This window comes from Periophthalmus magnuspinnatus, chromosome 7 (assembly GCF_009829125.3).
Source record: "Periophthalmus magnuspinnatus isolate fPerMag1 chromosome 7, fPerMag1.2.pri, whole genome shotgun sequence".
In the NCBI taxonomy this organism is placed as follows: Eukaryota; Metazoa; Chordata; class Actinopteri; order Gobiiformes; family Gobiidae; genus Periophthalmus; species Periophthalmus magnuspinnatus.
In genome coordinates this window covers 32249389-32276958 of record NC_047132.1, presented here as the reverse complement: position 1 = coordinate 32276958, position 27570 = coordinate 32249389, and the positions used below count along the sequence as shown (strand labels likewise).

General features: G+C 40.1%; 1 protein-coding gene across 2 annotated transcripts in view; it reads left to right on the top strand.

Annotated features, from left to right (window-relative positions):
• The window catches only part of LOC117373074 (cadherin-4-like), a 535276-nt gene that overhangs the window by 203503 nt on the left and 304203 nt on the right, over positions 1 to 27570 (top strand). Inside the window, exon 4 of one of the 2 annotated variants that reach the window (XM_055223001.1) lies at positions 26970 to 26982. The exons of the other annotated variant lie outside the window; for it this stretch is intronic. Coding sequence (XP_055078976.1) covers positions 26970 to 26982 — 13 coding nt within the window. The remainder of the gene's footprint in view (positions 1 to 26969; positions 26983 to 27570) is intronic. 2 annotated transcript variants of the gene reach the window in all.

Sequence of the window (27570 nt, the reverse complement as noted above, 5' to 3'; positions counted from 1 at the left end):
GGCATTATCTGCTTTTTTCAATGGAGATATTCAAATGTTCCACAGTGTAACTTTACCGTAGCCTTTATAGAGACATGCAAATGGTGCAACCGGGCAAAGTTACACGTCATATCTGTGGAAAGGCGAGTTCGCTAACAGTAAAAGGCGACAAAAACATGAGCAGCAGAATAAATGTGTGTGTTCAGTGGGTTATGTTCCAAAAATAACGTAGTCAGCTTTATTTTTTTACATTATTCTCTCTGTTTTTGTCTGTAAAACCCCTCACCACACACTTTATACACTTTTCTCACACAGGCGTTAACATTTTCTCACATTTCTCTCTCGTTTAAACTCTCTCAAAGTTCAAACCTTCGTAGGCGTCTTTGTCGGTGCAGAACGTTTCATCGACATTGTGGGTTTTGTCGGGGAGAAAACAAATCACAAACGTACAGCACTTCAGAGTCACACTGAGATCCAACGTTTATGTAAATTTGACTCTAATATATCGTTCTCTTCAGTCTCTTGAGGCTGTGATGTATTTTTTTTTGCTTAAATAAACCAACGCGGGACAGTTACAGCTCGACTTTATTCAACAAGTTCACTCGTCTCATCTCGTGTTACATTTTTATCGGTGCGCTCCTTAAATGTGCTGTACTGCAACAATAAGTCGGAACCAATATTATTTTGAACAAACTAAATAATGTATACACCTTAATATAATAAATAATAGTCATTGTTAATAAAATAAGTAAACAAATTACTAATTACCCCAAATAAATGTTAATATACGTCAAATAAATCAAAGGTTACATAAATTTGGCCGTACGCATTTTGTATCGTACAGTCCCTCAGCCAATCAGGACGCAGAACACAATGCACGTTCAAAATTGTACTAAAAAAATCCACGAAACAGCAAAAAGTTGAACCGCGATATTCTAAGGGACAACTGTACAAAGAAAAAGCCCGCGCGATTAGACCTGATTGTCGTAACGGGTGAGTGTAACGGACCAAAGGATGCAGACTCGGGGCAGATTTACAGTATTTATTGTAAAAATGGAACAAAGTACGAACAGCGGGTGATCCGGAGGTGAGCAGGTGGTGAGGCGTGGACCAGGATCCAGGAGCGTAGAGCGCAGAGACAGACAAGACAGTACCAGGGCTGGGAAGCAGGATCGGAGCAACACAGGAACGACAAGGAACGCAGGAACACAGGAACCGAGGACATGAAGGGACGACAGGAAGACAGGTAGACCAGACGGGCGTAGGGCAGAGCGGGCAGGAGACATCCAGGGCCGGAGCACGACAGGAACACAGGGACGACAGGAACAAGTGAGGACAAACAGACGATATCGCCCCGAGTGTCTTCCCCCATCTCCTCTTATCCATGGCAGGTGTGGTGATTAGCCAGATGGGGAGCAGGTGCACGAGAGCTCCGCCCAACTCCAGGTCCAGGCAGGTGAGGGAGGGGGAAGAGCACACAGGGAGGAAAACCAGGAGCGGACAGTGCGGATCATGACACCGATATATCGCTACAGAGAAATACAGCGATAAACGATCACATTGAAACGACTTTACGACACTAATTAAGATTTAAATAATGCGAGAAAATCCCACTCAAACGTTTTAAACCGACCGTTTGCTGCAGCTCACGTCTTTAAATGAAATAAACAGCAGAATGTACCAATAATTAGCCATAAAAGAGACGAAAAAGCGACTCTCTCTATGATTTTTGTGTATTTTTCCTTTATACCGTCGCGTCAGTTTGAAGTTTTGATTGGCGTAAAGTAAATGATTCTTCTTTATCCGCCGACTTCGCAGGTGCAGGCGGTGAGCTCTGTTTTTGAGCAGTGGCGTTTTTTTCTCCGCGGCCTCGTGCAACCTTATGGGAACGCTCAAAAGTGAAAGCCAAGTTACCACTTTATGGCCGCTATTAAAGCAGTTATTAACATTTAAAAGTACAAGCTGGAGGGGATTGTTGCCAGATAAGTGGGCCTGATTACAAAAGGAGAGACGGTCCCTTCAACAGCCTGAACAAAGGAGACCGTTTGTTATAGAAAAGTGAGGTTCAAATCATGTTAAGGTAAAAATAAAGGTCTGAAACTGTCGCTGTTCTTATGTAGTTTATATTTTCGCTAGTTTCTGTTTTCCCACAGAATCACCACCGAAAATAATACTCATAAATTTCACAAACAAGTTATTGATTTATCCATTCTTCTCTCTCGGAGCGATTCTGACACGGTCATAACATCCTGCAACAGAGACCTCCTTGACCAATAATGACACGAGGCGACCGAAGGATCCAGTGTTATTCAGTTTGAGCGTGAAAAGAAATATCGAGAACATCATCATCATCATCATCATCATCATCATCATCAGTGCTGCTGTTTTCATTCTGACAAGAACCAAAGAGTATTTCACAAAACACAAACAACAAAAGTGTATTTCTTAAACAAAATGTATGTAGAGGTTTAATTTGAAATAGTCACACCTCATAGAAAATCACGTTCGATATATCGATTATCAAATGTATCGTTTTGCTGTAGTTCTGCTGTAGTTCTGTTGTTCTGTTGTCGTTTTGCTTGTTGTTTTAGTGTCGTTTTGCTCTCTCTAGCCCTGGTTTAGCCCCGGTTTAGCCCCGGTTTAGTCACGGTTTAGCCCCGGTTTAGTCCCGGTTTAGTCCCGGTTTAGTCCCGGTTTAGCCCCGGTTTAGCCCCGGTTTAGCCCCGATTTAGCCCTGATTTAGTCCTGGTTTAGTCCTGGTTTAGTCCTGGTTTAGCCCTGGTTTAGCCCTGATTTAGCCCTGATTTAGCCCTGGTTTAGTCCTGGTTTAGTCCTGGTTTAGTCCCGGTTTAGCCCCGATTTAGCCCCGGTTTAGCCCTGGTTTAGTCCTGGTTTAGTCCTGGTTTAGTCCCGGTTTAGTCCCGGTTTAGCCCTGGTTTAGTCCTGGTTTAGTCCCGGTTTAGCCCCGGTTCAGTCACGGTTTAATCTTAGTTTTAGTCCCGGTTTAGTCCCGGTTTAGTCCCGGTTTAGCCCTGGTTTAGTCCTGGTTTAGCCCTGGTTTAGTCCTGGTTTGGTCCTTGTTTAGACCTGGTCTAGCCCTGGTTTAGTCCTGGTTTAGCCCTGGTTTAGCTCTGGTTTAGCCCTGGTTTAGCCCCGGTTTAGTCCTAGTTTAGTCCTTTCCCTCTTGAAGCGTTTACCTTCAAAATAATTAATACAATTTTAATTAAAACATTTGCAGGATAAATAATCTCAGATTAATCTCAAAACGGCGAGGTTAGATCGGGTCAGTGAGCGGCTGATGCTCAAAGTTTTGCAGATTCCCGTCGTCATGTTTTTACTTTGAGCCGTGGATTCAGTTTGAATTTTAAATGAGTTCTTGTAGTTTTTTTGATAAGTAAAATCATAAATATCGGCAGAGACGGGAGCATTTTTAATAAATGTCAAGTGAATATGGCAGAAAATATGAAACACTTTTGAACTTTAGACGACAGATTATTTTGGGTTTGGTTTTTGATTTACACCTGACGTCCCTGAGCAGGTTGGAAATACTGAAAATACACGTGAAAAGTACTGTATGTGGATAAAGTACTACAAATTAATAAAAACGGATATTACCTTGGGTCATATTGTTCAAATACTTTTCTAAAAACAACAAACAGCCAAAAACAAAAGCACATAGACTAAACCCGCCGCATTTAAAATTAAAAACTCAGACAAATTCACAGGCCAAACTCAATATTTATTTAAAAATGTACTTCAGTTGTGATGTAACGTTTACCCTTTTCACGCGGAAATAAACTTAATTTTTGCTTAAACACAAAATCTGGACCAACTCGAGCTTCATTTGACAAACGTAAGACACTAAAAGACACATCAGTGCTGTTCATTTCTTATTTAAACAAATGAAATAAATCATGTCTCTCTCTTTGACCTTTCAAGTTCCTTTTAAAGTCTTTTTTTCACAAGCCAAAAAACAAAAAACAAACAAAAAAAACCACAAAAATCAATAATTTCATTCACTGAAAATTCCACTTTCAAACTATTAACAGTCCAGCCTTGGAGAAGAAAAACTGCACAGCGAAAAAACAAATATTCAAGCTCTATTTGCTGCAGATTTACTCGACTTTGCGTCTCGGTCTGGACGAGCAAAGCATTCTGGGATTTGTAGTTTTATTGTTGTATGCGGGTCAGCTCTAATCCACCTTTGATATGATGCCACGGGGCCAAATATAATTACACCGCGGGCCAGATTTGGCACCCGAGCCTGAGTTTGACATATGTCCCATAGAATATAATTCAATTTTCCCTGGATTGTTGCGTCATAGGTAAAACTCTGGATTTCTATAACAATTTTCGAGACTGGATTTCTGGACAGTTAGCGAAATAAAAACCCCAGGATCATGTAGAGTGGGTTAATACAAATGCTCTGTTTCAATTTGCCCTGGATTGTTGCATCATAGGTAAAACTCTGGATTTCGACAACCAAATTCTAGACTGGATTTCTGGACAATTAGCAAAATAAAGACACCAGGATCATGTAGAACTGGTTAATACGAATGCTCCGTTTCAATTTTCCCTGGATTGTTGCGTCATAGGTAAAAGTCTGGATTTCTACAACTATTTTTTGGACTGGATTTCTGAACAATTCGCAAAATAAAGACACCAGGATCATGTAGAACTGGTTAATAGGAATGCTCTGTTTCAATTTTCCCCGGATTGTTGCATCATAGGTAAAAGTCTGGATTTCTACAACTATTTTTTGGACTGGATTTCTGGACAATTAGCAAAATAAAGACACCAGGATCACGTAGAGCGGGTTAATACGAACATTTAAGACCAAAAAGACCAATTACATGTACAGTCTATGGGCTCTACATCTGCAAACACACTGATCATTCGAGTCACATTCTTTCCTAATCTGTACAAATCGTGTGCACAAAGCAAACACTTCTCGGTCAGACAAACATTTAAAAACCTGCAGGTTAAAATCTCTGTTTAGCAAATTATTCCAGTGACTCAGAGCGATGTCGAAAGTTCACTCGTCCCATAAACACTGTGAAGATGTTTTAGCAGAAATGTGCTAAAATGCAGAGTAATTGCTTTGATTGTTGTTCAAGTATCACAAAAAAAACCCCCAAAAAACGCGAACGGATCATAAAAATAACCGGCGGTTGCTCAGGTGGTAGAGTGTTGTCCTCTGGTTCAAAGGTTGGTGGTTCAAATCCCACTTTCTCAGCTGAATATTGGTGAAAGTGTGTGCGGTTCCTTGACGTAAAGTGACTGAACTGTTCCCCAGCAAATCCAGACTGACATCTCTTTGTATTTTTTACGGTCCTTCGTCTCAAGGCCGGTAATCATCCAATCAGATTTGTTTATTTTCAGTGTCGCTTGTGAAACGAAGGAGCTCATTGGTCACTTATGATTTACAAACAAAATCAGACTTCTCACCTCAGATTAACAGAGTGAAAGCTTAATTTTATTTTATGTCTTTACTCTTAAACCTTGTGTTGAATTCTGTGTCTGAAAAACATTGAGGTGAACTGCACACGCTCAGTAGGCGAAAATCACGAAGTATCATCTTTATTTTTTACATTATTCTCTCTGTTTTTGTCTGTAAAACCCCTCACCACACACTTTATACACTTTTCTCACACAGGCGTTAACATTTTCTCACATTTCTCTCTCGTTTAAACTCTCTCAAAGTTCAAACCTTCGTAGGCGTCTTTGTCGGTGCAGAACGTTTCATCGACATTGTGGGTTTTGTCGGGGAGAAAACAAATCGCAAACGTACAGCACTTCAGAGTCACACTGAGATCCAACGTTTATGTAAATTTGTCTGAACACATTCTGTACTGGACAGGAGACACGGCACGGAGGAGACTGATGGACAATGGTCTACAGTCCAACAGCCAATCAGGACGCACGACACAACGGTCTACAGTCCAACAGCCAATCAGGACGCACGACACAATGGTCTACAGTCCAACAGCCAATCAGGACGTACGACACAATGGTCACGATCAGACGCTGTAAAAAAGCATGAAAAATTACACCAAAAAAATCTGCGAAAGGGCCAGAATGTAAAAGGTGAACCGCGATATATCGAGGGACAACTGTACATCTTTTCAGTGACGTATTCCACCGTCTGATAACAGTTTACATTATATCTGTTTATGACCTTGAACGGGGAGTACGTGAAATTAGTTTAAGTCTTTATAGGACCAGCCTTCTATACTTTTTATTTATTTTTTTACTTTTTATTGTATGTTTTTATCTGATTTTTGTTCAGTGTCCTTGGGTGTTTTGAAAGGCGCTTATAAATAAAATGCATTATTATTATTATTATTATACATAGTACTTTTCTCAGGGTATAAGTACAGGAGGCTGCTGTTTGTACCTTCCTTTTTTACTATCAGAGAAACCTTCTTTCAACTCTCTACCTGGTCTGCGATCGCTTCCTTCGCCGCTACAAAGTTTAGAGCTTCACCCATTGATTCTGCAGAAATCCGCCATGTTTTTCAGCCCCGTCATATTTTTTTTTCTTCTTTATTTTGACTGATACGGACTGAAAATGCCTGTCCGTGATTCGCTAATCCACCTGTCAATCACGCCCCATTTGAAAACGAAGAGATTCACCGATGACCAGACTCAAAACCTTCGTAAATGACTGAAAAATAGTGTGTTCTAGGCCAAAAAAACAACCCTCAAGATGTTAAAGACCATTTTCTATCTGATCGCAAACGTTTTTCGACAACACGCTCTGTATTCTGATCTTGCACGTCTCCAAATCAACAATTTTACTTTTACTCTTCCCAGTTTTTCCAATTTATCCCGCACTTCTACATCAAACGTGCCGCAGTGCATCGTGCGACTTTGCATTAAGCTTCGCCGTCGCCTTCGGGACTCCAGACTCTTCCCCTCCAGCTGTTTTCAAAGCCGGCGGACGTTGAAAATGGTGGAAGAATCCGGCGCCTCACGGGGAGAAAGTTATCACCGGCGTCAGAGGAGTTGATCTGCGTGTCATCGCGGCCGCTCCGTGAGTTTCCAATCCATCAGCGCGCGAGTAATGTTCTGTCACATCGCTATGGAAACGGCATCGGGAAGTAGCGGCGGCGGCGGCGCTCTCCCGAACACGCGGAGAGAGAGAGAGAGCGGCCGCGGGTGTAAGCGCACGCACGAAAATTGAAATTCTCTTCCGAGTGCGGAGAAGAAATGGGAAAGGAGATGGCGAGATATGCACGGTCGGACCGCGGTGATTAAATTGTTAGTGGCGTCTGCAGTGTGGTCTTGTACGCCGCGTGTGTTTGGCGATGCTCGGGTCCCGCGGAGATCAGAGAATCGTTCACTGTCATGAAACATTAAGAGCCGCGTTTTATCCGGCTCTCATCTCCGAGTCCCTAGAGTCAATCAGACGCCGCACTGTTAAATGACTCGGCCTAGCGTTAGCGCGAGGTCTACCGGGGTAACAGATCCCATCAAAATCTGCGCTCTTGAGTCATACAGTGTTACGTAATATTGAGAAAATTAACTGGAAATGTGATTCTTGGCTTTGCTTTTAAAAAATACTAGTGAGAATTTTGTGTTTTTGGTGTTTAATCTACCAAAAATACGACTAAAAATACAGATTTCTGGCGTTAACGAAGCATTTTCACAACCCATCTGCCGCGCGCAAATATTCTTCTTTTAAGGATCTAAGAATATTATGTGGAGAAAATGGAAATAAAAACATCGAGACCAGCAGTTTCCAAGGTACAACACGTTTAAAAATACAACCGACGCGTGACAAAGCTCAGGACGACACGTGGAACGGCCCAGAAATGAATTTGCGGGGTTTTTTTTGCGTCATTTTAGCGTAAACGGGAAGGTAACGAGGTCAGAGAAGGTTTAGGTAAGGATCAACCATGATGAGAAGGGAAAAGGGAGAGGGAAAAGAGGAAGAAAGGAAAGGAAGGAGAATAAAAAGGGAAGAAAGGAAAAGGACAAAAAATAAATGAAAGAGAATAGAGACTCAGCCCTGAAACTGAATGTGAAAATTAGTTTTAACTTCATAACTAAACTCACTCACTCATTCATTCATTTTACCTGTGAAAATAATAAAACATTAGCTCATTGTAAGACTCCGGCCCCGCCCCCACAACCCTCACCCCGCCCCCACGGCCCCGCCCCCTCAAAAAAAACAAAAAAACAAACTGGATTAAAAGAGCACATTTTTGGGAGTCCGTGATCGATCCGAGCGTTTGATTTTGCACAAAAACATGAGAGGGACTAACGGAAAAACTGTAGGCTAATGCTAATGCTAGCTAACTTGTGACAGTAATGCTACGTGAGAGGGACGTGTTTAACAGCAGAAATCAGCAGCTCAACTTTGGTAGTTCCAGCTGAATCAGTTCTTTACGGTCAAATTATGTTCAAATCAAGTTCAGTTAACGTCAAGTAAAGCCTCAGACGGAGCAGTGCCTACAGTTAGCATCACACCCCCAGGAAATGTTGACATCAGCTCCAAGGCAAGACAAGTTTATTTGTACAGTACAATTGATTTAACACATTCAAAGTGATTAACAGAATAAGAAAGACATTTAAATCACAAAACAACAAATCAAAACATACAGACGTGGACAAAATTGTTGCTACCCGTCGGTTCACGAAAGAAAAACTCACAATAGTCACAGAAATAACTTGAATCTGACAAAAGTAATAATAAATAAAAATTCTATGAAATTTAATCAGTGAAAGTCAGACATTGCTTTTCAACCACGCTTCAACAGAATTATTAAAAAAAATAAACTCATGTGTAAATAATCACAAGTAATCATCGTAAAATTAATATTAAAGGAGAAAAGTACAGAATAAAACCCTTTTGAGCCTGGATTTACGTATCAATATCATGCTAACGAAGCCGCAAAGTATCAATAATCCCACAAAAAATATAATACAAGCGCTATTTTGTCGTACTGTTGTGTAAAAAAGCGCCTCATTCTCTCATTTTGAGGCTGGAGTTTTGGGGAGTGATGGACTGAGTTTGAACACTGTCCCTGGTTTAAAGCTCGTCCCCGGAGCCTGAGGACATGGGTTTAATCATATTTACCTCCTCGTTACCCTCCCGTCTGCTGCGCGAGAGCCTCTGAACCAGCCAGACGCGCCCGCAGTAGAACAATTCACGTGTACAGACGCCGTAGAGCTGCTTCAAACTGAAACGGAGAGAAAATACAAAGGGACGTGTGAGTTTGAGGTTATATTTAAACATAATGAGCAGGTTTGGATTGGTTTGTAGAGTTGTTATAATGGGTTCTGACCTTGGCAACGGCGTGGGACACTAAAGAGCTGGCCCTGGTGTTTATTTTTACATAAAACTAACTGTACGCGCCGTATATATTTTTAATTTGAAGAGTTAATTTGCAAAAACAGATCTATTTTCCCGCTATCAAAACATTATCTCGTCCCTTCTTGATAAAAACCCTTTGTGCAGTCTTTCCGTTGATAATATCTCGGAGAAGGTAACACAAAGAAAAACACTTTTCTTTTGGCAGTTTTTCAAAATGGAGATCTCTGTTTTTGCTGCTGAACTTTTCGTGTATATTTCATGAGAGAAAATGTTTTATTTAATACACAGAAGTAACCAAACTTCCTCAACTTTTTATCATCGTTGCATGAGAACTTCACAAACCTTCACTTCGCTAACTGATAAATCAATATATTTAGCCGCATTTAGCTGGATTTGAGGCCAAAGAGATGTGAAATACAACATATCTGGTAGTTATTCATGATAACTACACCTGAATTACTCTTATTTAAGCGTGAACAAGTACTTTAATGAACCCTGACCTGAATTCCTCCCGTTAACCCGCTGAGAAAGTCGTTATCAAGCCTGATTCAGTCTTAAAAAACAATTTGTTCATCAGGAATTAAATATATATTCGTACTTTTTAAGGTGAATAATGTGTAGTTAGTTCTTTATTTATCTTTATTTATGCAGAGGAACCTAACGTGAGCACTTGAGGTCTCTTTTTCAAGGGCGCACTGTTTAAAATACAAAAAAAAAAGCTTAAAAAACTAACAAAACACACAAGTAAACAAGTGGACAAAACCCCGAGCCATAAACGAAGTAATAAAGTCCACAAGAGCTGCTCAGGACCACAATCTGCTGTTCATCTCCGTCTGAAAGTCGCTAACCGCTCGTTTGAAGAGATTGAAGGTCAGATCTGAGCCAGAGAAAAGAAATGGTTCGAGAGAGGAGTTAAAGAAGCTATTTTTGTGAGGAAAAACAATCCATCTTTGAACAGAAATGGAGACCTGAGACATCATCTATCTCCTGTTTATAACTCCATCCTCAGACCAAAACCAAACAAAAGAAACAAAGAGAACAATAGAGCGAGCCAGGAGGCCAATAGGTTTAATGAAAAAGTGCACAATAGACTTAACCTACATACAGAAAGTGTAAACAAACACTTCAGTGTCGTTAGCGCCTCCTCAGAACTGAACACGAGCAGCGAAAACGTCTTCACTCCTACACGTTTTTCCGGTTTTTACTTTTGGCTTTTACTATTTGTCAGACCTGGACGATTGAGGGATGACGCAAACAAGTACACACGTCCGTATAAAACGTCAAAAACAGGAGCGGGTTTGTGCGTAAAAGTGCGTTACCACATTATTAAATTGCGATTGTGTCACGAGCGGATCCAGTTTAGCTTTTTCTTGGAGTTTGTTCCATTTTTGTGAAGCGTAACAGCTAAAATTCTCTTCCCGTTCTCAATTTTTTTTGCAGTTTGTCGTTAGCCTTACGCGGTCATGTGATCTGGGATTAAACGCTCCAGTATCAGTGATTAAAAACCCCTCGCAATTCCGGGTTATTTTGGAGAAGTTGCCTTTGTTCTGACGTCTCCAAATTAAAACATTGATCATTATTGAACCATCAGTAGTAAATACACAAGTTTGGCGTCTTTGTAAAGGAAACACTCTAAAGTTTTACCCACATGTGTCAGAATCACTGTGAGTTTGTCCTCTGAGCTTTTATACACTTTGGAACACACGTAAAAACATATTTTTCTCATCCTCGCCTAAATTTTTTCTGTTAAAATGAAGGTGTATAAAGCTGCAATGGGACAAAAATCCACTATATCTCAACTGAAAATATTGTTGACCCCTTACATTTCAAATTTGAGGACAATATCTATAAAAAATGTGTTTGTTTTTTTAATATATAAACAAAAGAAAAAAACCACAAACCACGGAAGTTCACATAAATCATTCCCGAGTCCTGCCATTTTCAAAAACGAATATTTTACACCTCTTTTTAAAGTTTCTATTGTGTAGGATCTTTTTTTTTTAATTATTAGTTTTTATTTATAACGTAATAACTCCTGGACGCCTCCCGAGTTGAGGTGCTCCGGGCATGTCCCACCGGAAAGAGGCGGGACGTGGGAACGCCTGGGAACGCCTTGGGGTCCCACCGGAAGAGCTGGAGGACGTGTCTGGGGCGAGGGAAGTCTGAACGTCCCCGCTTAGACTCCTGCCCCCGGATAGAACATGGATGGATGGACGGACGTAATAACTGAACGTCATTTTCGTTTTCATTTCCATTTTTTCCCGGTGTGATTCGGAGCGGCGGCGTGACTGTTTCCCCGACTGTTTTTTTCCGGCTCGTTCCTCATTCGCGCTCGCACAGCCTGTAGCCGTGAGCGTCGTGAGGGGCTAATTTGATTTCCAGAAACTCTCTTAATGACGATGCTGTAATGGCTCTCAGCTATTATTTGAACTGACTTCGCGCCGCCATGTTAGTTTACACAAAACACCATTTGCTTAAAAGCCCGCGCGCTTCGGGTGAGCCGGCGTTCTCTTAATGCCGTCAACGCAATTGGGTTTCGCGAGACACTGCGGGGACACTTTCAAGTATTTTTGGATTTAATAAAGTGCTAACAAATGTTTTCGGCGCGCAGGTGTTTGCTGTTGTTTAAAAATCGGAGCTGGAAATGAACTGTTCCATTATTTATTTCCACAAAAGACTTAATGATACTCGGGGATTTGGATTTAAAAGCGTCATAGTTTTACCCGTCGCGCCTCGCTATTTCCCGGATGTCTCTCCCAACTCTTCGCGTAACCGTTTCACGATTGCGTCCGCCGAGTGACGTTAATATCGCCTTACGTTTTTGTTTTTTTTATCGCTTCTTACGCATTTAACGAGCTTTTAAAAGAGCTGCACTCGTTAAAATCTAAAGTTTGAAGTCGTCCCGTTATGGTTTGGCTTCAGAATCGTGAAAAACTGGGATCGTTGCCGTAGCGATTAACAATTTAAAGCGAAATATTACATCTTTTGAACGGAAAAAAAGGATTCAAAATGCGTTTATACAACATTTTCTTCCGTTATTTTCTTGTTTTAAGTGGTTAATCCCGACGGCGATGCATCCGATTGCTCATAATCGAAGCTCTGTCTGAAAAATCATACAAAAAAACAAAATAAAAAACAGTTCTCAGGATCATTTTAATGGAGATGAACCAGATACGACACGAGTTTCCAGTTTCCTGCCTGTGTTTTGCTTCGGTCAAACAGCAGATGTCATAAATGCAGAGGGGGTTAGTGCGGCGTGTCCTTCCGCATGTGAAGCTCCACATTAAACTGCATGAGGCTGGTTTGTCTAGTGGGAGGCTCTACATGTGCTGCCGCGGTCAATACTGTGTCTCTGTATCTGCAGCCAGAGGAGCTGTCCTTGGTGCTGAATCAAACATTCAGGCAGCAGCCACTGGAGCCGTGTCCCGGCCCCGAGGCGCTGCTCTGGGTGTCTGCTTTTCTCACGCCGCTGCACAAACTCCAACAAGTGAACTGCACTCGCCAAACTTCATATTTAAAAGATGGAGGGAAGGAAAGTTCATCTGTGCTGAGTAATTCAGAGAGTTTTACGGATTGAGAAAGACGTTAAAATCATCGTGCGATAAATCTAAACAATCTGAGTCTAAATAATCATCATAAAATTAATATTAAGTCCTTAGTCCTGGTTTAGTCCCGGGTTTATTCACGTTTATTCCCAGTTTAGTCCCAGATTAGTCCTGGTTTAGTCAGGGTTTTTTTCCCGGTTTATTCCCAGTTTAGTCCTGGTTCAGTCATAGTTTAATCCCAGTTTATCCCTGATTTACTCCTGGTTTAGTTTCAATTTAGTCCCAGTTTAGTCCTTTAGTCCTGGTTTAGTCCTGGTTTAGTCCTGGTTTAGTCCTGGTTTAGTCCTGGTTTAGTCCTGGTTTAGTCCTGGTTTAGTCCTGGTTTAGTCCTGGTTTAGTCCTGGTTTAGTCCTGGTTTAGTCCTGGTTTAGTCCTGGTTTAGCTCTGGTTTAGTCCTGGTTTAGTCCTGGTTTAGCTCTGGTTTAGTCCTGGTTAGTCCTGGTTTAGTCCTGGTTTAGTCCTGGTTTAGTCCTGGTTTAGTCCTGGTTCAGTCCTGTCTCTGGGCACCAGCAGGGGGCGTGTGTCTCAGAATGTGAGTTATTTCAGCATCAATTGAACCAGAAGCACATCCAGGAGCTCTTTGTATTTGAAACGCGGCGGCGGTGGCGGCGGTGGCGGCGGTGGCGGCGGTGGCGGCGGTGGCGGCGGTGGCGGCGGTGGCGGGTTAGCTCCGCCCGTACAGTCTGCGGACACAACAGGGGCCGTGACAGTTTAATTTTATAAGTTAATTAGTTTGTTTTAACCGTAGATGTGCATGTTGCTCTTCACAGACTTTGTCATTTTGTCCTGCCTCATGACACCAAATTAAACCGAGAACGCACAATTATCGAGAGCGGAAATCCCACTGAGAAAACGACAGCCCTGATGATGATGATGTCGATGATGATGAAGAGCACAGAAACGGCGTTGCTTCTGCTCTTTCTTCGATCTCCGGGTGGCGGCCATGATAGATCCGTCTTAAGTGAAGGTCGTTTTGAGTCCTGTCATTTCGGAGGAGCACTTCTGTCATCTGCACTCACCTCATGTGGGGCGGACAGACCGGGGACCGGGACGACGCGCCGGATCCCGTCTGACGTTTGGACGTTTATTGAATGTCCCTAAACGGATTTAAATGCAAAATTTAAAAGCATTTTTCTTATCTCCACATCGACGTCTCTGTGGTCAGTCTGAACAAAACAAACCCTTATCTTTGCATTACCTTTGTCTGTCGTTATTAAATCATAGACAGAACATCCACTTACATGAACTTGACCAGGGGAGGTTATCGATTTGGCTGAAATGTTCCACAGTGTGACATTAAACTTGCCTGTCTCCATGGAAACAATAAGGACTGAATCTTATGAGCGTTAAGTCGTGTTTTAATGCTGTTAAATCCACAAAAAACAGACCTGGAGTTGTGTTTTTTGTTTCATTCTCACATGTTTCAGTCACTTTATTATTAGTCTGTCACATCTACGCAGCTCAAAATGCGACGTTCCACCTTGTGATGTCATCAAGTGGTAGTTTTTTCAAGTGAACAGCTCCTTTTAGCTTTAGTTCAGTAGAGATAAGTGGCAATTCCAGGAGCTGAAATGATCGAAATGATTCTAGAAATGAAGGTGGGTGGAGTTTAAAAACACAGCGGAGCACTTCCTGTATCGCCACACGATGACATCACAAGGTGGAACAGAGTGTTTTCGGTTTGAGAGAAGAACTCAGTCTAAATCTGTAGGTGTGTTTGTGTTGAACATGTGTAAATAGATCAGAAAATAGCATCATGTGTTCCCTTTAAGCAATAAATTCTTGATAAATACATTTAATGCCATTAAATTAAATGACATCTGATGGCAGAGCTCTCATCGGAGAAGTTACACAGTTTGGCTTTAAGTATATGACTATACCAATGTTATCTCTTTTTTATCTGAGCTCTCTGGACAATTGTTAGCATGTTAGCTTACACTGTTTTTTCTACTTTAGTCCTGGATTAGCCCCAATTTAGTCCATGTTTAGACCTGGTTCAGTCCTGGTTTATTTCTGGTTCAGTCCATGTTTAGACCTGGTTTAGTTCTGGTTCAGTCCTGGTTTAGTCCTAGTTTAGTCCTGGTTTAGTTCATGTTTAGACCTGGTTTAGTCCTGGTTTAGTCCTGGTTTATTCCATGTTTAGACCTGGTTTAGACCTGGTTTAGTCCTGGTTTAGTCCCGATTTAGTCCATGTTTAGTCCATGTTTAGTCCTGGTTTAGTCCATGTTTAGACCTGGTTTAGTCCTGGTTTAGTCCTGGTTTATTCCATGTTTAGACCTGGTTTAGACCTGGTTTAGTCCTGGTTTAGTCCCGATTTAGTCCATGTTTAGACCTGGTTTAGTGCATGTTTAGTCCTGATTTAGACCTGGTTTAGACCTGGTTTAGACCTGGTTTAGACCTGGTTTAGACCTGGTTTAGACCTGGTTTAGTCCTGGTTTAGTCCTGGTTTATTCCATGTTTAGACCTGGTTTAGACCTGGTTTAGTCCTGGATTAGCCCCGATTTAGTCCATGTTTAGTCCTGGTTTAGACCTGGTTTAGTCCTGGTTTAGTCCTGGTTTAGTCCTGGTCTAGTCCATGTTCAGTCCTGGTTTAGTCCTGGTCTAGTCCATGTTCAGTCCTGGTTTAGTCCTGGTCTAGTCCTGGTTTAGTCCTGCTTTAGTCCTGGTTTAGTCCATGTTTTAGTCCTGGTTTAGTCCTGGTTTAGACCTGGTCTAGTCCTGGTTTAGTCCATGTTCAGTCCTGGTTTAGTCCCAGTTTAGTCCTGGTTTAGTCCTGGTTTAGTCCTGGTTTAGACCTGGTTTAGTCCTGGTTCAGTCCTGGTTCAGTCCTGGTTTAGTCCTGGTTTAGTCCTCGTGCTCATCTCTCTGGTCGTCGTTATCCTGTCGCTCACAGTTCTTCCTTCGCCGTTCCGTGCTCGTCCTCGTTTAACGCCGTGGTTAAATAGACCCGTCGTCCCTGTGGCCGCACACGACGCCAGATGACCTCACTTTCCGACTGTAATGTCCGATTAAGAAGCGCGAGCTGAGGCCGGAGCGCCGCCCGCACTAAAGCCGGCGCTCTCCGAGGACCGCCGCGGCGGTTACCGGCCCATTAGAAAGTGGAGCGGCCGACCTACTGTTTTCATAATAATAACAGCTGCGCTTCAGTGATTCTGCTCAGACTTAATGAAACACAATACAGACTTTAAAACACTTCAGTCTGTGTTTACCTCCAGTTCAGACGTGAGTTTATCTGTAAATTCACTCACCAGGTTATTCAAAGTGTTTTACAGAATAAGAAAGACATAAAAATCACAAAACAACGAATCAAAACATAAATAATCATCAGAAAATTAATGTTAAAAGAGATAAATGTAGAATAAAACTCCTTCAGTCACAGGCACAGATAAAAAGAACAGAGTCTGGATTTAAACAGGAAGTGAGACAGTGAGTTTAAACTGAAACACTGATTCAACGTGTTTAGTCCTGGTTTAGTCCTGGTTTAGTCCTGGTTTAGTCCTGGTTTAGTCCCGGTTTAGTCCCGGTTTAGCTCTGGTTTAGTCGTAGTTTAGTTCCGTTTTAGTCCTAGTTTAGTCCTAGTTTAGTCCTGGTTTAGTCCTGGTTTAGTCCTGGTTTAATCCTGGTTTAGTCCTGGTTCAGTCCTGGTTTAGTCCTAGTTTAGTCTGGGTTTAGTCCTGGTTTAGTCCTGGTTTAGTCCTGGTTCAGTCTTGGTTTAGCTCTGGATTAGTCCTGGTTTAGTCCTGGTTCAGTCCTGGTTTAGTCCTGGTTCAGTCCTGGTTCAGTCCTGGTTTAGTCCTGGTTTAGCCCTGGTTTAGTCCTGGTTCAGTCTTGGTTTAGCTCTGGATTAGTCCTGGTTTAGTCCTGGTTCAGTCCTGGTTTAGTCCTGGTTTAGCCCTGGTTTAATTTATTACCTTCTCCGTTTGTCCTTCCCTTCATTAATCGCTCTGTTCTTCCGTTCGTCGTGCTCCTCTGGACCTGCTCCGTGTGGTTCTCGTGGCGGTGGCGGTGGCGGCGGTGGCTGCGGCGGTGGCGGCGGCGGCGGCGTGCTGCAGGCTCGGGCCCTGATAACAGTTGGCTAATGGCTAATGGCTAATGTGCCACACTAGAGTGATGCTGCTCTCTCTGTTTTCATTTTGTTGCTGTAGTGCAGTAATTAATCCAGCTGAACCTTTTGTGCTCACAAAATAAATGCTTTTCCATTTTCATTAATAGACGACTCATTAGTGCGTAATGAGCGGGCGGTCTCCCCGTGCCGGCGAGCGCACGTGAGCCGAGGTTGGGCTCGGCTCATTCAAACCCGCCGTTCTCTCCGCTCTGACGGCCCGCGGTGCTTTTAAGCTAACAGTCGAAGTCATTAGCGCGAGATCTGCACGTCCAATCTGCGCACGCGGAGGTGAAGTCTGTGATTAATCTGAGCTTCATGAAATCGCAAACGTTTGATTTGAACAATTAGGACAAATTAAAACGTATGCGTGTTTTTTTTTTTGTGGCATTTTGCGTTTTTGTTATGAAATGTGTCACTGAGGCGATAGTGTCTAAGGAATGAAAATGGAAAAATGGAAAACATATTCACACGGCGACAAAGGCGTTTTATTTATTTATTTATTTATTTTTATTTATTTATTTGAATTAGGACAGTGCACATTAATCAACACGTCGACAAACACCAGGATTAGCACAACAGCGACTTTACTCCCGTCGTGCTAAGGCAGGTCAGAAACACAAAACATTTAAAGAAACACACAAACGAGACAAAACACACAAAGACACAACAACAAGTGAACAACAACAGAACGACGCCCCAAGAAGAAAATAATCTACCTGTGAGACCACGTTTGATTATTTTTATCTAATGTTTCAGAGCGTTCTTTTATTTTTTTGTTATAATTTTATTTTTTTTATAGATTTTATAGAACAAATTATGCATGTATTGTACAAATTTTTTCCTTGATTTGAAAAAAAAAAAATGAAATGAAGTAAAAAATAACAATAATATTAAAAATAACACAGTTGAAGCAGAACCAGAACAAAGGGAACAATGTTTTGGAAATAAAGTCCAATTTTAGTGTTTTTTTTTACAAAATCCAACCAGTTTTTCCGTTTATTTTCAAATGTCTGTTTCTAATCTTAAAGTATAAGTCGGTTTCTCCGTAACATAAATATCAAGCATCACATCAAACCAGTTTTCCATTTTTGGTGCCTTTGTTTTTAACCTTTTTTCCTGCGAGAAACAGGATCCTAAACCATTTAATAATATTCAAGTTCTTTTTCAAATCAGCCTCAAGTTTGCCCAAATAAACCGGTTCAAAACTGTAAGGACGGTCAGTATTTAGTGCTTTACGTTTCTGTTTATCTTATGTGAAGCTCAGCAGGGGGAGGAGCCAGAGGAGGAGCCAGGGTGGACCGAGGTTTTCTCTTATCCGGGGCCCGAAATTGAACCTTCATGCTATTAATTTATCTCAGGGGGCCCCGTGTGAGACGACGCACCCCGGGCTCTGAAATATCTGTGGACGGACCTGATGTGTCTGCCAGTTCATTGAGATTAAACACTCCAGACACACTTTTATACACAACAAAACAACAAAACAACAGCGACGGATCAGCACTTAACAGTCACTTTTAAGGCTGTAGTGTAACCGGTTCATATATAAATATAAATATATATAATTACACAAAATGATCCTTTCGTTTATTCGTTTTGCTCAGACCTGGTGTTTGATTTTACGGCGCCGTCTTGTTCCTCCAGACTCTTCTTCCGTGTTTTTATTTCTTCTTCGTGTTTGCCCTTAGTCTAAATTCAGAGTTTGAATTATTCGCTGCCTTTTCCGTTTGTAAAGAGGTCAGTCATCTATTGTATTCTCGTGATTTAATTGTCCTTTTGTTATTATTTTTGCCGTTATTTACCTGCGTATTTGTACAGTGGTCCCTCGTTTATCGTATTTTTTACATTATTCTCTCTGTTTTTGTGTGTAAAACCCCTCACCACACACTTTATACACTTTTCTCACACAGGCGTTCACGTTTTCTCACATTTCTCTCTTGTTTCAGTGAGTTTGATGCTTTGGTGAATCAGTTCTTGGTTTTGTTTTGACTCGATTTGCAGGATTTGTGAAGGAGAAATGGTGTTGGTTGTTTGTTTCCTTGTTTGCCTGTGATGAACACTGTACTGAGCCCAACTTTGAGACTTTTTTATACTAAACAAACTAAAAATGTTCCCTTTTATTCGCTCAGTCAGACATTAGAGACACACAGTTACTACTACTACTACTTCTACTACTACTACAGTTATATATTTACATCTCTGAGTAAAAATGAGGCGTCATAAAACTGTTTTATTTAACTTTTCTGGCACTATCTGCTTTTTTCAATGGAGATATTCAAATGTTCCACAGTGTAACTTTACCGTAGCCTTTATAGAGACATGCAAATGGTGCAACCGGGCAAAGTTACACGTCACATCTGTGGAAAGGCGAGTTCGCTAGCAGTAAAAGGCGACAAAAACATGAGCAGTAGAATAAATGTGTGTGTTCAGTGGGTTATGTTACAAAAATAATGTAGTCAGCTTTATTTTTTACATTATTCTCTATGTTTTTGTCTGTAAAACCCCTCACCACACACTTTATACACTTTTCTCACACAGGCGTTAACATTTTCTCACATTTCTCTCTCGTTTAAACTCTCTCAAAGTTCAAACCTTCGTAGGCGCCTTTTTGAACGTTTCATCGACATTGTGGGTTTTGTCGGGGAGAAAACAAATCGCAAACGTACAGCACTTCAGAGTCACACCGCGATCTAACGTTTACGTCCGATAAATAGCGACACATTTTGATCCTGTTTTGTAGTTTCGTGAACGAGATTACGCGGAGAGCGGCTTCAAAAGTTCCCGCTGTGTCCCGTTGCTCTTTAACGCATCACAAACGACACAAAAAACGCAAAAACAACGCAGAAGTTCATAGTAGTTTAGATCGAACGCGGGATTCGAACCTCTGACTTTTGGATCAGTGGAAAAAAAACGCTCTACCGATTGAAAGCAGATTGAACTGTTCAGTCATTCCTAAAACTCCAGCTCCAAAATTTAGTCGAGTAAGACGCCGTCAACGATTAAAATCACTGGCTGAGGGTCGCTATCCAACGACTCGCTTTTGCCGTGTCCTTGGGCAACACACTTAACGCACCTTTTACCTTTTCCTTCTCCGTTTACACAGCAGTTGTTGCGTCAGATCCTTGTAATTTCTAGTTTCTTTATTTAGACACGTTCCTGTTCCTCATCTCCATTCAAGCCTTTTTCCCTCGTGACCCATTACTCCATATTTGGACGAGCCCCGATGAAAGACTCGAGTCGGAATGCGTCGGCGTTGAAATAAGAAATAAAAAACAGCTAAGCATATCGGAGCGTCGGATCTGCGCCTGGTGGGTTCGTCTGCCCACTCGGGATCTCCCAGGAGCACCTGATGTTTCTTCAGTTACCCGTGATCCAGCGAGCGCCCAAACATATACACTCAGGACTCCATATTCTTTATTTTATACGTTTTATCGATCTTATTCCAGCCAATAGACTCCGTGTTACGTAGGTTGAGTTCACGCTGAAGCTCGAATCTGATCTTTGACCCAAATGTGTCAGTTTGAACGGGACAAATCAGGTTTTTTTCAATCGCGACCACAGTGTGCGGCGAGTAAGTCACATTTATCTGACTTTTACAGCTCTGAAACGCTACAGGTGATGTCATTTTATCACTGGGAAACTGGCGTAAACTGCGCAAAGACGTGGACGAAACGAGTGTCAAATGAAGCTCGCGGAGGCTAGCAGTTGTAGCGGCGAATTTGGAGCCGGGTTTCATACAGTTGACCCTCGCTGTGTCGCGTTCTCGCTGTTTCGTGGATTTTTTTTCATGCTTTTTTACATCGTCTGATCGTGCGTTGTGTTCTGCGTCCTGAAAATTAAGAAAAAAACATATTTCACAAATAAATCGCACCTGAGTATAAGTCACACCAGTAAAGAAATGCATAAAAATCAAGAAAAAAAACATATTTCACTCATAAATCTCATCAAGTCGCACCGTTTTATTCTTCACCGTCTGTAATCGACACTGTCCGACCCGCCTCTGCTGTATTCTCACATATCACCACTAGATGTCGTCTACGTTACTGATGTCAGACGGTAGAAAACCAGATCGTGACAAACCTAAGATACGTTTAATGCCGTATAGTGAAACATTACAGGCAAAACAATAATATCACTGTTTCGGGGGATTTTTTAGCGTAGTTTTTCACGCTTTTTTACAGTGTATGATCGTGCATCGTGTTGTGCGTCCTGATTGGCTGTTGGACTGTAGACCATTGTGTCCTACGTCCTGATTGGCTGTTGGACTGTAGACCATTGTGTCGAGCGTCCTGATTGGCTGTTGGACTGTAGACCATTGTGTCGTGCGTCCTGATTGGCTGTTGGACTGTAGACCATTGTGTCGTGCGTCCTGATTGGCTGTTGGACTGTAGACCATTGTCCATCAGTCTCCTCCGTGCCGTGTCTCCTGTCCAGTACAGAATGTGTTCAGACAAATTTACATAAACGTTGGATCTCAGTGTGACTCTGAAGTGCTGTACGTTTGCGATTTGTTTTCTCCCCGACAAAACCCACAATGTCGATGAAACGTTCTGCACCGACAAAGACGCCTACGAAGGTTTGAACTTCTAATGTTTATGCTCTTTATTTTGTGTAAATAAAGATCACTCACTAATCAACTGTTGTGTTGATGTAAAAGAAGTAATTTAAAAACAAAATGGCTTCCTGGAAAATCGTTGTTACTAAAGTGAGAGGCTGACGTGAAAGAATTCTTAAACATTCTGTATTTTGTAATTTGAAGGTTGGTTTGGGATGTCGCTCTGACAGTTCACGTGCGTTTTGACAAAGAAGGCGCCGTACCCGAGCACGTGAATTTAAATTATTAAAAGGTGTGACTCTGAAGTGCTGTACGTTTGCAATTTGTTTTCTCCCCGACAAAACCCACAATGTCGATGAAACGTTCTGCACCGACAAAGACGCCTACGAAGGTTTGAACTTTGAGAGAGTTTAAACGAGAGAGAAATGTGAGAAAATGTTAACGCCTGTGTGAGAAAAGTGTATAAAGTGTGTGGTGAGGGGTTTGACAGACAAAAACAGAGAGAATAACGTAAAAAATAAAGCTGAAGTCACCAAAAAATAATAGAAAATCAACAAATATGATCGATTCCGGATGGGCCAACACATAAAGTCCTTTGCGTTTCGTGTTCTAATCAGGACAAATCGCCCGTGTATCCATGAAGGAAACCCCCCTGTGAACTTTGAGCCGCTCTGTACTTCATGACATGATTGAATTAGACTCTATTGGAAACCTGTCTCGCTCTGGCCTTTTAAAGTTGTGGCCTCGGAGCGCTCGTCTTCTGGGAACGTTTTTAATTACAGCCAGAAATTGTCTTCGATTTTTATCCCCATCATGAAGTGCAGAGAATCCTTATAGCTAATCATCGCTTCATCAAGATAAATGAAAAGCATATCATTACGGAGCGGAGCCGCGATTGGGCGCACACGAGCGTCAAAGCACGGAGTTTACATGTGCGGCGCCGAATGCAGCTGTTTGCACACCATTAATCACTATTGATGTATCATCTCGGTAATGTAATTAGGATGAATCCACAGACTGGAGCTGTTCGGAGCTAAATCACACTCATTGGTGGACACTGACAGCTCATCACTTATACTTATGAACTCGTGAGAGAAAAGACGCCGCAGTGAAGCCAAATCCAGGTACCGTCCCTCCAACGGCGGCATAAATCAAACGAAATGATGTGTTTTTTCGGGGGTTCATTTTGCAGTAAATGCCAGGTGTGTCGTCGTACGCAGAGTAAATGTGGCGCGAGTTTATACCGAACGGTGAATCTGAGGCGACGTTCACGCTTCAGGTCTGGATTTTTTCGCAAAGCTGATATTTTTAGGAGACGGTGTTAGGCGTGTTCTATTAAAAATGTTAAAATCACAAAAAACGTGTTGTTATTAATGTTTAGTTATTAGTGTTACTCATATTGGTTCCCTTAGTTCTCCTATTAAAATTCTTCATTTAATTATTTTTATTATTTATTTATTTCTATTATTTAAATTATTTAATTATTTATTTATTTATTTATTTGCATTATTTATGTATTTTTTGTTATATTGTTTTTTGTATTATTTATTTTACTTATTTATTTTTATTATTTATTTATTTTATTATTTTGTTTTTATTTATATTTTTTATATTTTACTTATTTATTTCTATTATTTCATTTTTATATTATTTATTTAACTTATTTTTCTTAATATGTTCGGGCAGTGGGTTGTTTGTCTGGTATAAAATGTTAAAAATGTTCAATAAACAAAGTAAAAAAAACCAAAAAAAAAACACTTTTATTGCCGAGTTTGACGCGAGTTTATACGATACGTTCACGCTTCAAGTCTGGATTTTTTTTTTTCAAATCTGATATTTTTAGGAGACAGATCTGGTTTTCTACCGTCTCACATCAATAACGTAGACGACATCTAGTGGTGACATGTGAGAATACAGCAGAGGTTTGTCGGCCGGAGTTTTTAGGTTTTGTTTGACCATCGTCCAAGCGGCGTCTTCAGTTCTGGTCTTTCAGCTGAACAACGTATTTTCTGGACAATAAGTCACATATTTTTTTCATAGTTTGTCCAGGGGTGTGACTTATACTCAGATGCAATTTATATGTGAAATATGTTTTTTTCTTAATTTTTATGTATTTTTTTGGCTGGTGTGACTTATTCTCAGATGCGATTTATGAGTGAAATATGTTTTTTTTTCTTCTTTTTCTTGGCTGGTGCGACTTATACTCAGGTGCGACTTATTCTCAGGTGCGACTTATATGTGAAATATGTTTTTTTCTTAATTTTTATGTATTTTTTTGACTTACACTCAGCACTTCGACTTGTCATGATCATCACTTTATCGCCTTACAGTTCAATATATAAAACCTTGAACTGTATATAACATTTTGGTCCTCAATATTTATTTATGTGAGAACTTTTTCTTTCCAAAACTGGGGAGATTTGTGTGTTTTTGTTGTAATACGATAAGATTTGAGCCGTGGAGCAGTGAATAAGTCTGTTTTTATTTCTACTTTTTGGGTCATTGTGCTGTTTATTTGTTGCAGCTCTTGTTTTATAATGAAACAGTCGATTTAAAATGTTTTACTGGGGCTATCTTATTTTATTTAAGTGTTAATCTGTGGCTTTAAGTAGTTTAAATATTATTGTTTCACGTGACATTCCTCTGTAGTGATATTTCGAGTCTTTTGCTTTTGGACCGTATTTGGACGACTGAGGGATCACACGACCGTCTTTGACAAAACAACGTGACGTGAAACAAACTAAAGCTGCAGCGTCCACCTTTTCATGACCGGCTCGTCTGTTTGTCACGGTTTAATCTGCTAATGTTTCCTATAGATATTCATTATCAGTGGAGAGCTGCTCATTGGTCACAGGATGTTCCATCAGAGACTTGGCTCACGTCTCCTGTTTGTGTCCCGTGAATGAACACACGAGAGACGGATGGGACGCATACGCCAAAGTCAAGAATAAAAGTGTTTTTATTTTTATTTTTACTTTGTTTATTGAATATTTTAAACGTTTTAAACCAGACAGAGTGCGTTATATCAGATAACACAATGATTATAATATCTCCAAGGACAAGTTTGAATGGCCCATCTTACCAACCCCGCCCGTCCTAACCACTGACCAAACATAAGAAAAATAAGTTAAATAAATAAATAAATAAATAAATAAATAAATAATATAAAAATGAAATAACAAAAATAAATAAGTAAAATAAATAAATAATAAAAATAAATAAATAATATAAAAATGTAATAATGTAAATAATGTGTAAATAAAAAAAAAACAAATAATATAAAAATGAAATAAAAATAAATAAGTTAAATAAATAAATAAATAATATAAAAATGAAATAACAAAAATAAATAAGTAAAATAAATAAATAATAAAAATAAATAAATAATATAAAATGTAATAATGTAAATAATGTGTAAATAATAAAAAAAAATATATGTATATATAAAAATGAAATAACAAATAAATAAGTAAAATAAATAAATAAGTAAAATAAATAAATAATATAAAAATGTAATTATGTAAATAAAAAAAAAAAAAAAAAAAATAATATAAAAACTAAATAATAAAAATAAATAATAAAAAATAATATAACAAAAAAGGAATAAATAAATAATACACATAAATGAAAATAAATAAATAATAAAAATAATAACAAACTAAATAATAAATAAAATTATACAAATAAATAATAGAAATAAATAGTAAAAAAATAAATAAATGAAGAATTTGTAATAGGAGAAAACCAAGGGAACAAATACTAGTAATACTGATAACCATTAATGACAATAATCATCCAAAAAAAAAAAAAGCGAGGAACGAGCTCATATAGATGAAAAATTACAAAGAATTTTTAAAATAATAAAAAATGGGTAGAATGAATAATAAAGTTGTCCCCTATGTTTCGTCGTCCTCCAGATCCTGAGGGTTAAAGAGTCTGTGCTGTACAAAAGGTCCCAGGTAGAAATAAAACAACTGAACTGAGGCTCTGAGCGAAGTCGGCACAAAAGTTTTGATAAAGTGAAGTGTCAATCACGATACTAAATGTTGCCAACTTATGCAACGCAGCACAATTCTCCCAAGGAACCGATTGTGTAATTTGTCACACAACAACATTAGAGCGAAATGAATCTGCAGCCTGATTCTCATTTTTCATTTTGTCTGAGGGTTTGTGTGTGTGTGTGTGTGTGAGTGTGTGTGAGAGAGAGTGTGTGTCTCTGTGTGAGTGTGTGCAGGCGTATGTGTGTCTATCTCGTGAGTCTTGTGATTGTTAACCCATGTCCAGTGCGTGTGTGTGTGCGCGTTTGTAAGAGAGATTGTGTGTTTTATTTTTGTTCTCGTGAGTTTCTTTCTGAGCGTTAAGACGTCCACAGAACACACACAATGGAATCCACACATCCGTCAGTCTGTCCCAAGGCAGATGTGGCTTCAGAAATAGCTCTGGAGTCTGGAAAAGAGTTACGTAAAAGACGGAGGTGCTGTTTTTTTTATTATGAGTGACCACTGCGGGTCTTAAAAGTCCTATGTTACGCAAAACTGACGCTTGTAGCTTTAATCCATGTTCTAACGCTGTGTCCTCATCAAAAACAGACCTGGAGTTGTGTTTTTTTTAATTCACACATGTTTGAGTCGCACTTTTATCCGTCTGTTACATCTCCAAAGCTCAAAAACAATGTACTACAACTTCACAAACCTGGAAATTTGGTATACACTGACATCTCTGCATTTTTTTTTTAAATATTTGAACAGTTTTTGGATGGAATGCAAAAAAATATAATCTGGCTATCAGCGCATATTATTAATTTATTACTTTAATCCTGTTTTTCTTTTGAAATCATATTAATAAATACTATAGGACTTATATTACACAACTGTTCTAATGTTATTATCTCCTCAAAAACAGACCTGGAGTTGTGTTTTGTTTCATTCTCACATGTTTGAGTCGCACTTTATTATTAGTCTGTTACATCTACAAACCTCAAAACGCTCTGTTCCACCTTGTGATGTCATCAAGTGGTAGTTTTCAAGCTAACTCCTCCTTTTACCTTTAGTTCAGCAGAGATACGTGGCAATTCCAGCTCTGAAATGGTCCAAATGATTCTAGTGAAGGTGTGTGGAGTTTAAAAACACAGTGGAGCACTTCCTGTATTACTGTATTACCACTTGATGACATCACAAGGTGGAACGGGGCGTTTTTCTGTCTGAGAGAAGAACTCAGCCTAAATATACAGGGAAAACAATCACAACTCCAGGTCTGTTTGTGATGAGGAAACGACACAAAACTATGTCATATGAGCTTTTTAAACATAATCCAAACATATCTTTCTTTTGTCTTTTCCGTTTTTAACAGTATTTCTGCAACACTTAACAAATCAAATATGCAATTCACAAATTTAAAGCTGTAAAGTCTCCGCAAACAGGTAAATAAAATCTGCTAACGCTGCAGTTTACGCCCAAACCGCATTCGTTAGAAAAATTTCAATTATACATTTTTTTTTCTTCCCCAAAATCGCTCAGCCAAAGATAATCACATCGGTCGCTTTTATGCAAAAAAACACAACAGCACCAACGCAAAAGTAACAGCTCAAAATGTGGAATAAAACTCATTTTCAAAAGATTTCCTGGGGCTGAAATGAACCAAATGATTCTAGAAATGAAGGTGTGTGGAGTTTAAAAACACAGCGGAGCACTTCCTGTATCACCACTTGATGACATCACAAGGTGGAACGGAGTGTTTTGAGCTTTGGAGATGTTACAGACTGATAATAAATTTTGCTTCGGTTTGAATCTAATAAAATAAGAACTAATGTTTGGCAAAGATGCGTCTGTTTGAGGAGTAAGACTTTGGAATGAGCTCGATGAGGAATTTAAGTGAATTAAACCCGTTTGCGTAACATTTTATCATCAGTCTGTCTACGTCTTCCACCTTGTGATGTCATCGAGTGGTAGTTTTCAAGTTATCAGCTCCTTTTTACCTTTAGTTCAGTACAGATCGGGCAAATCCAGAG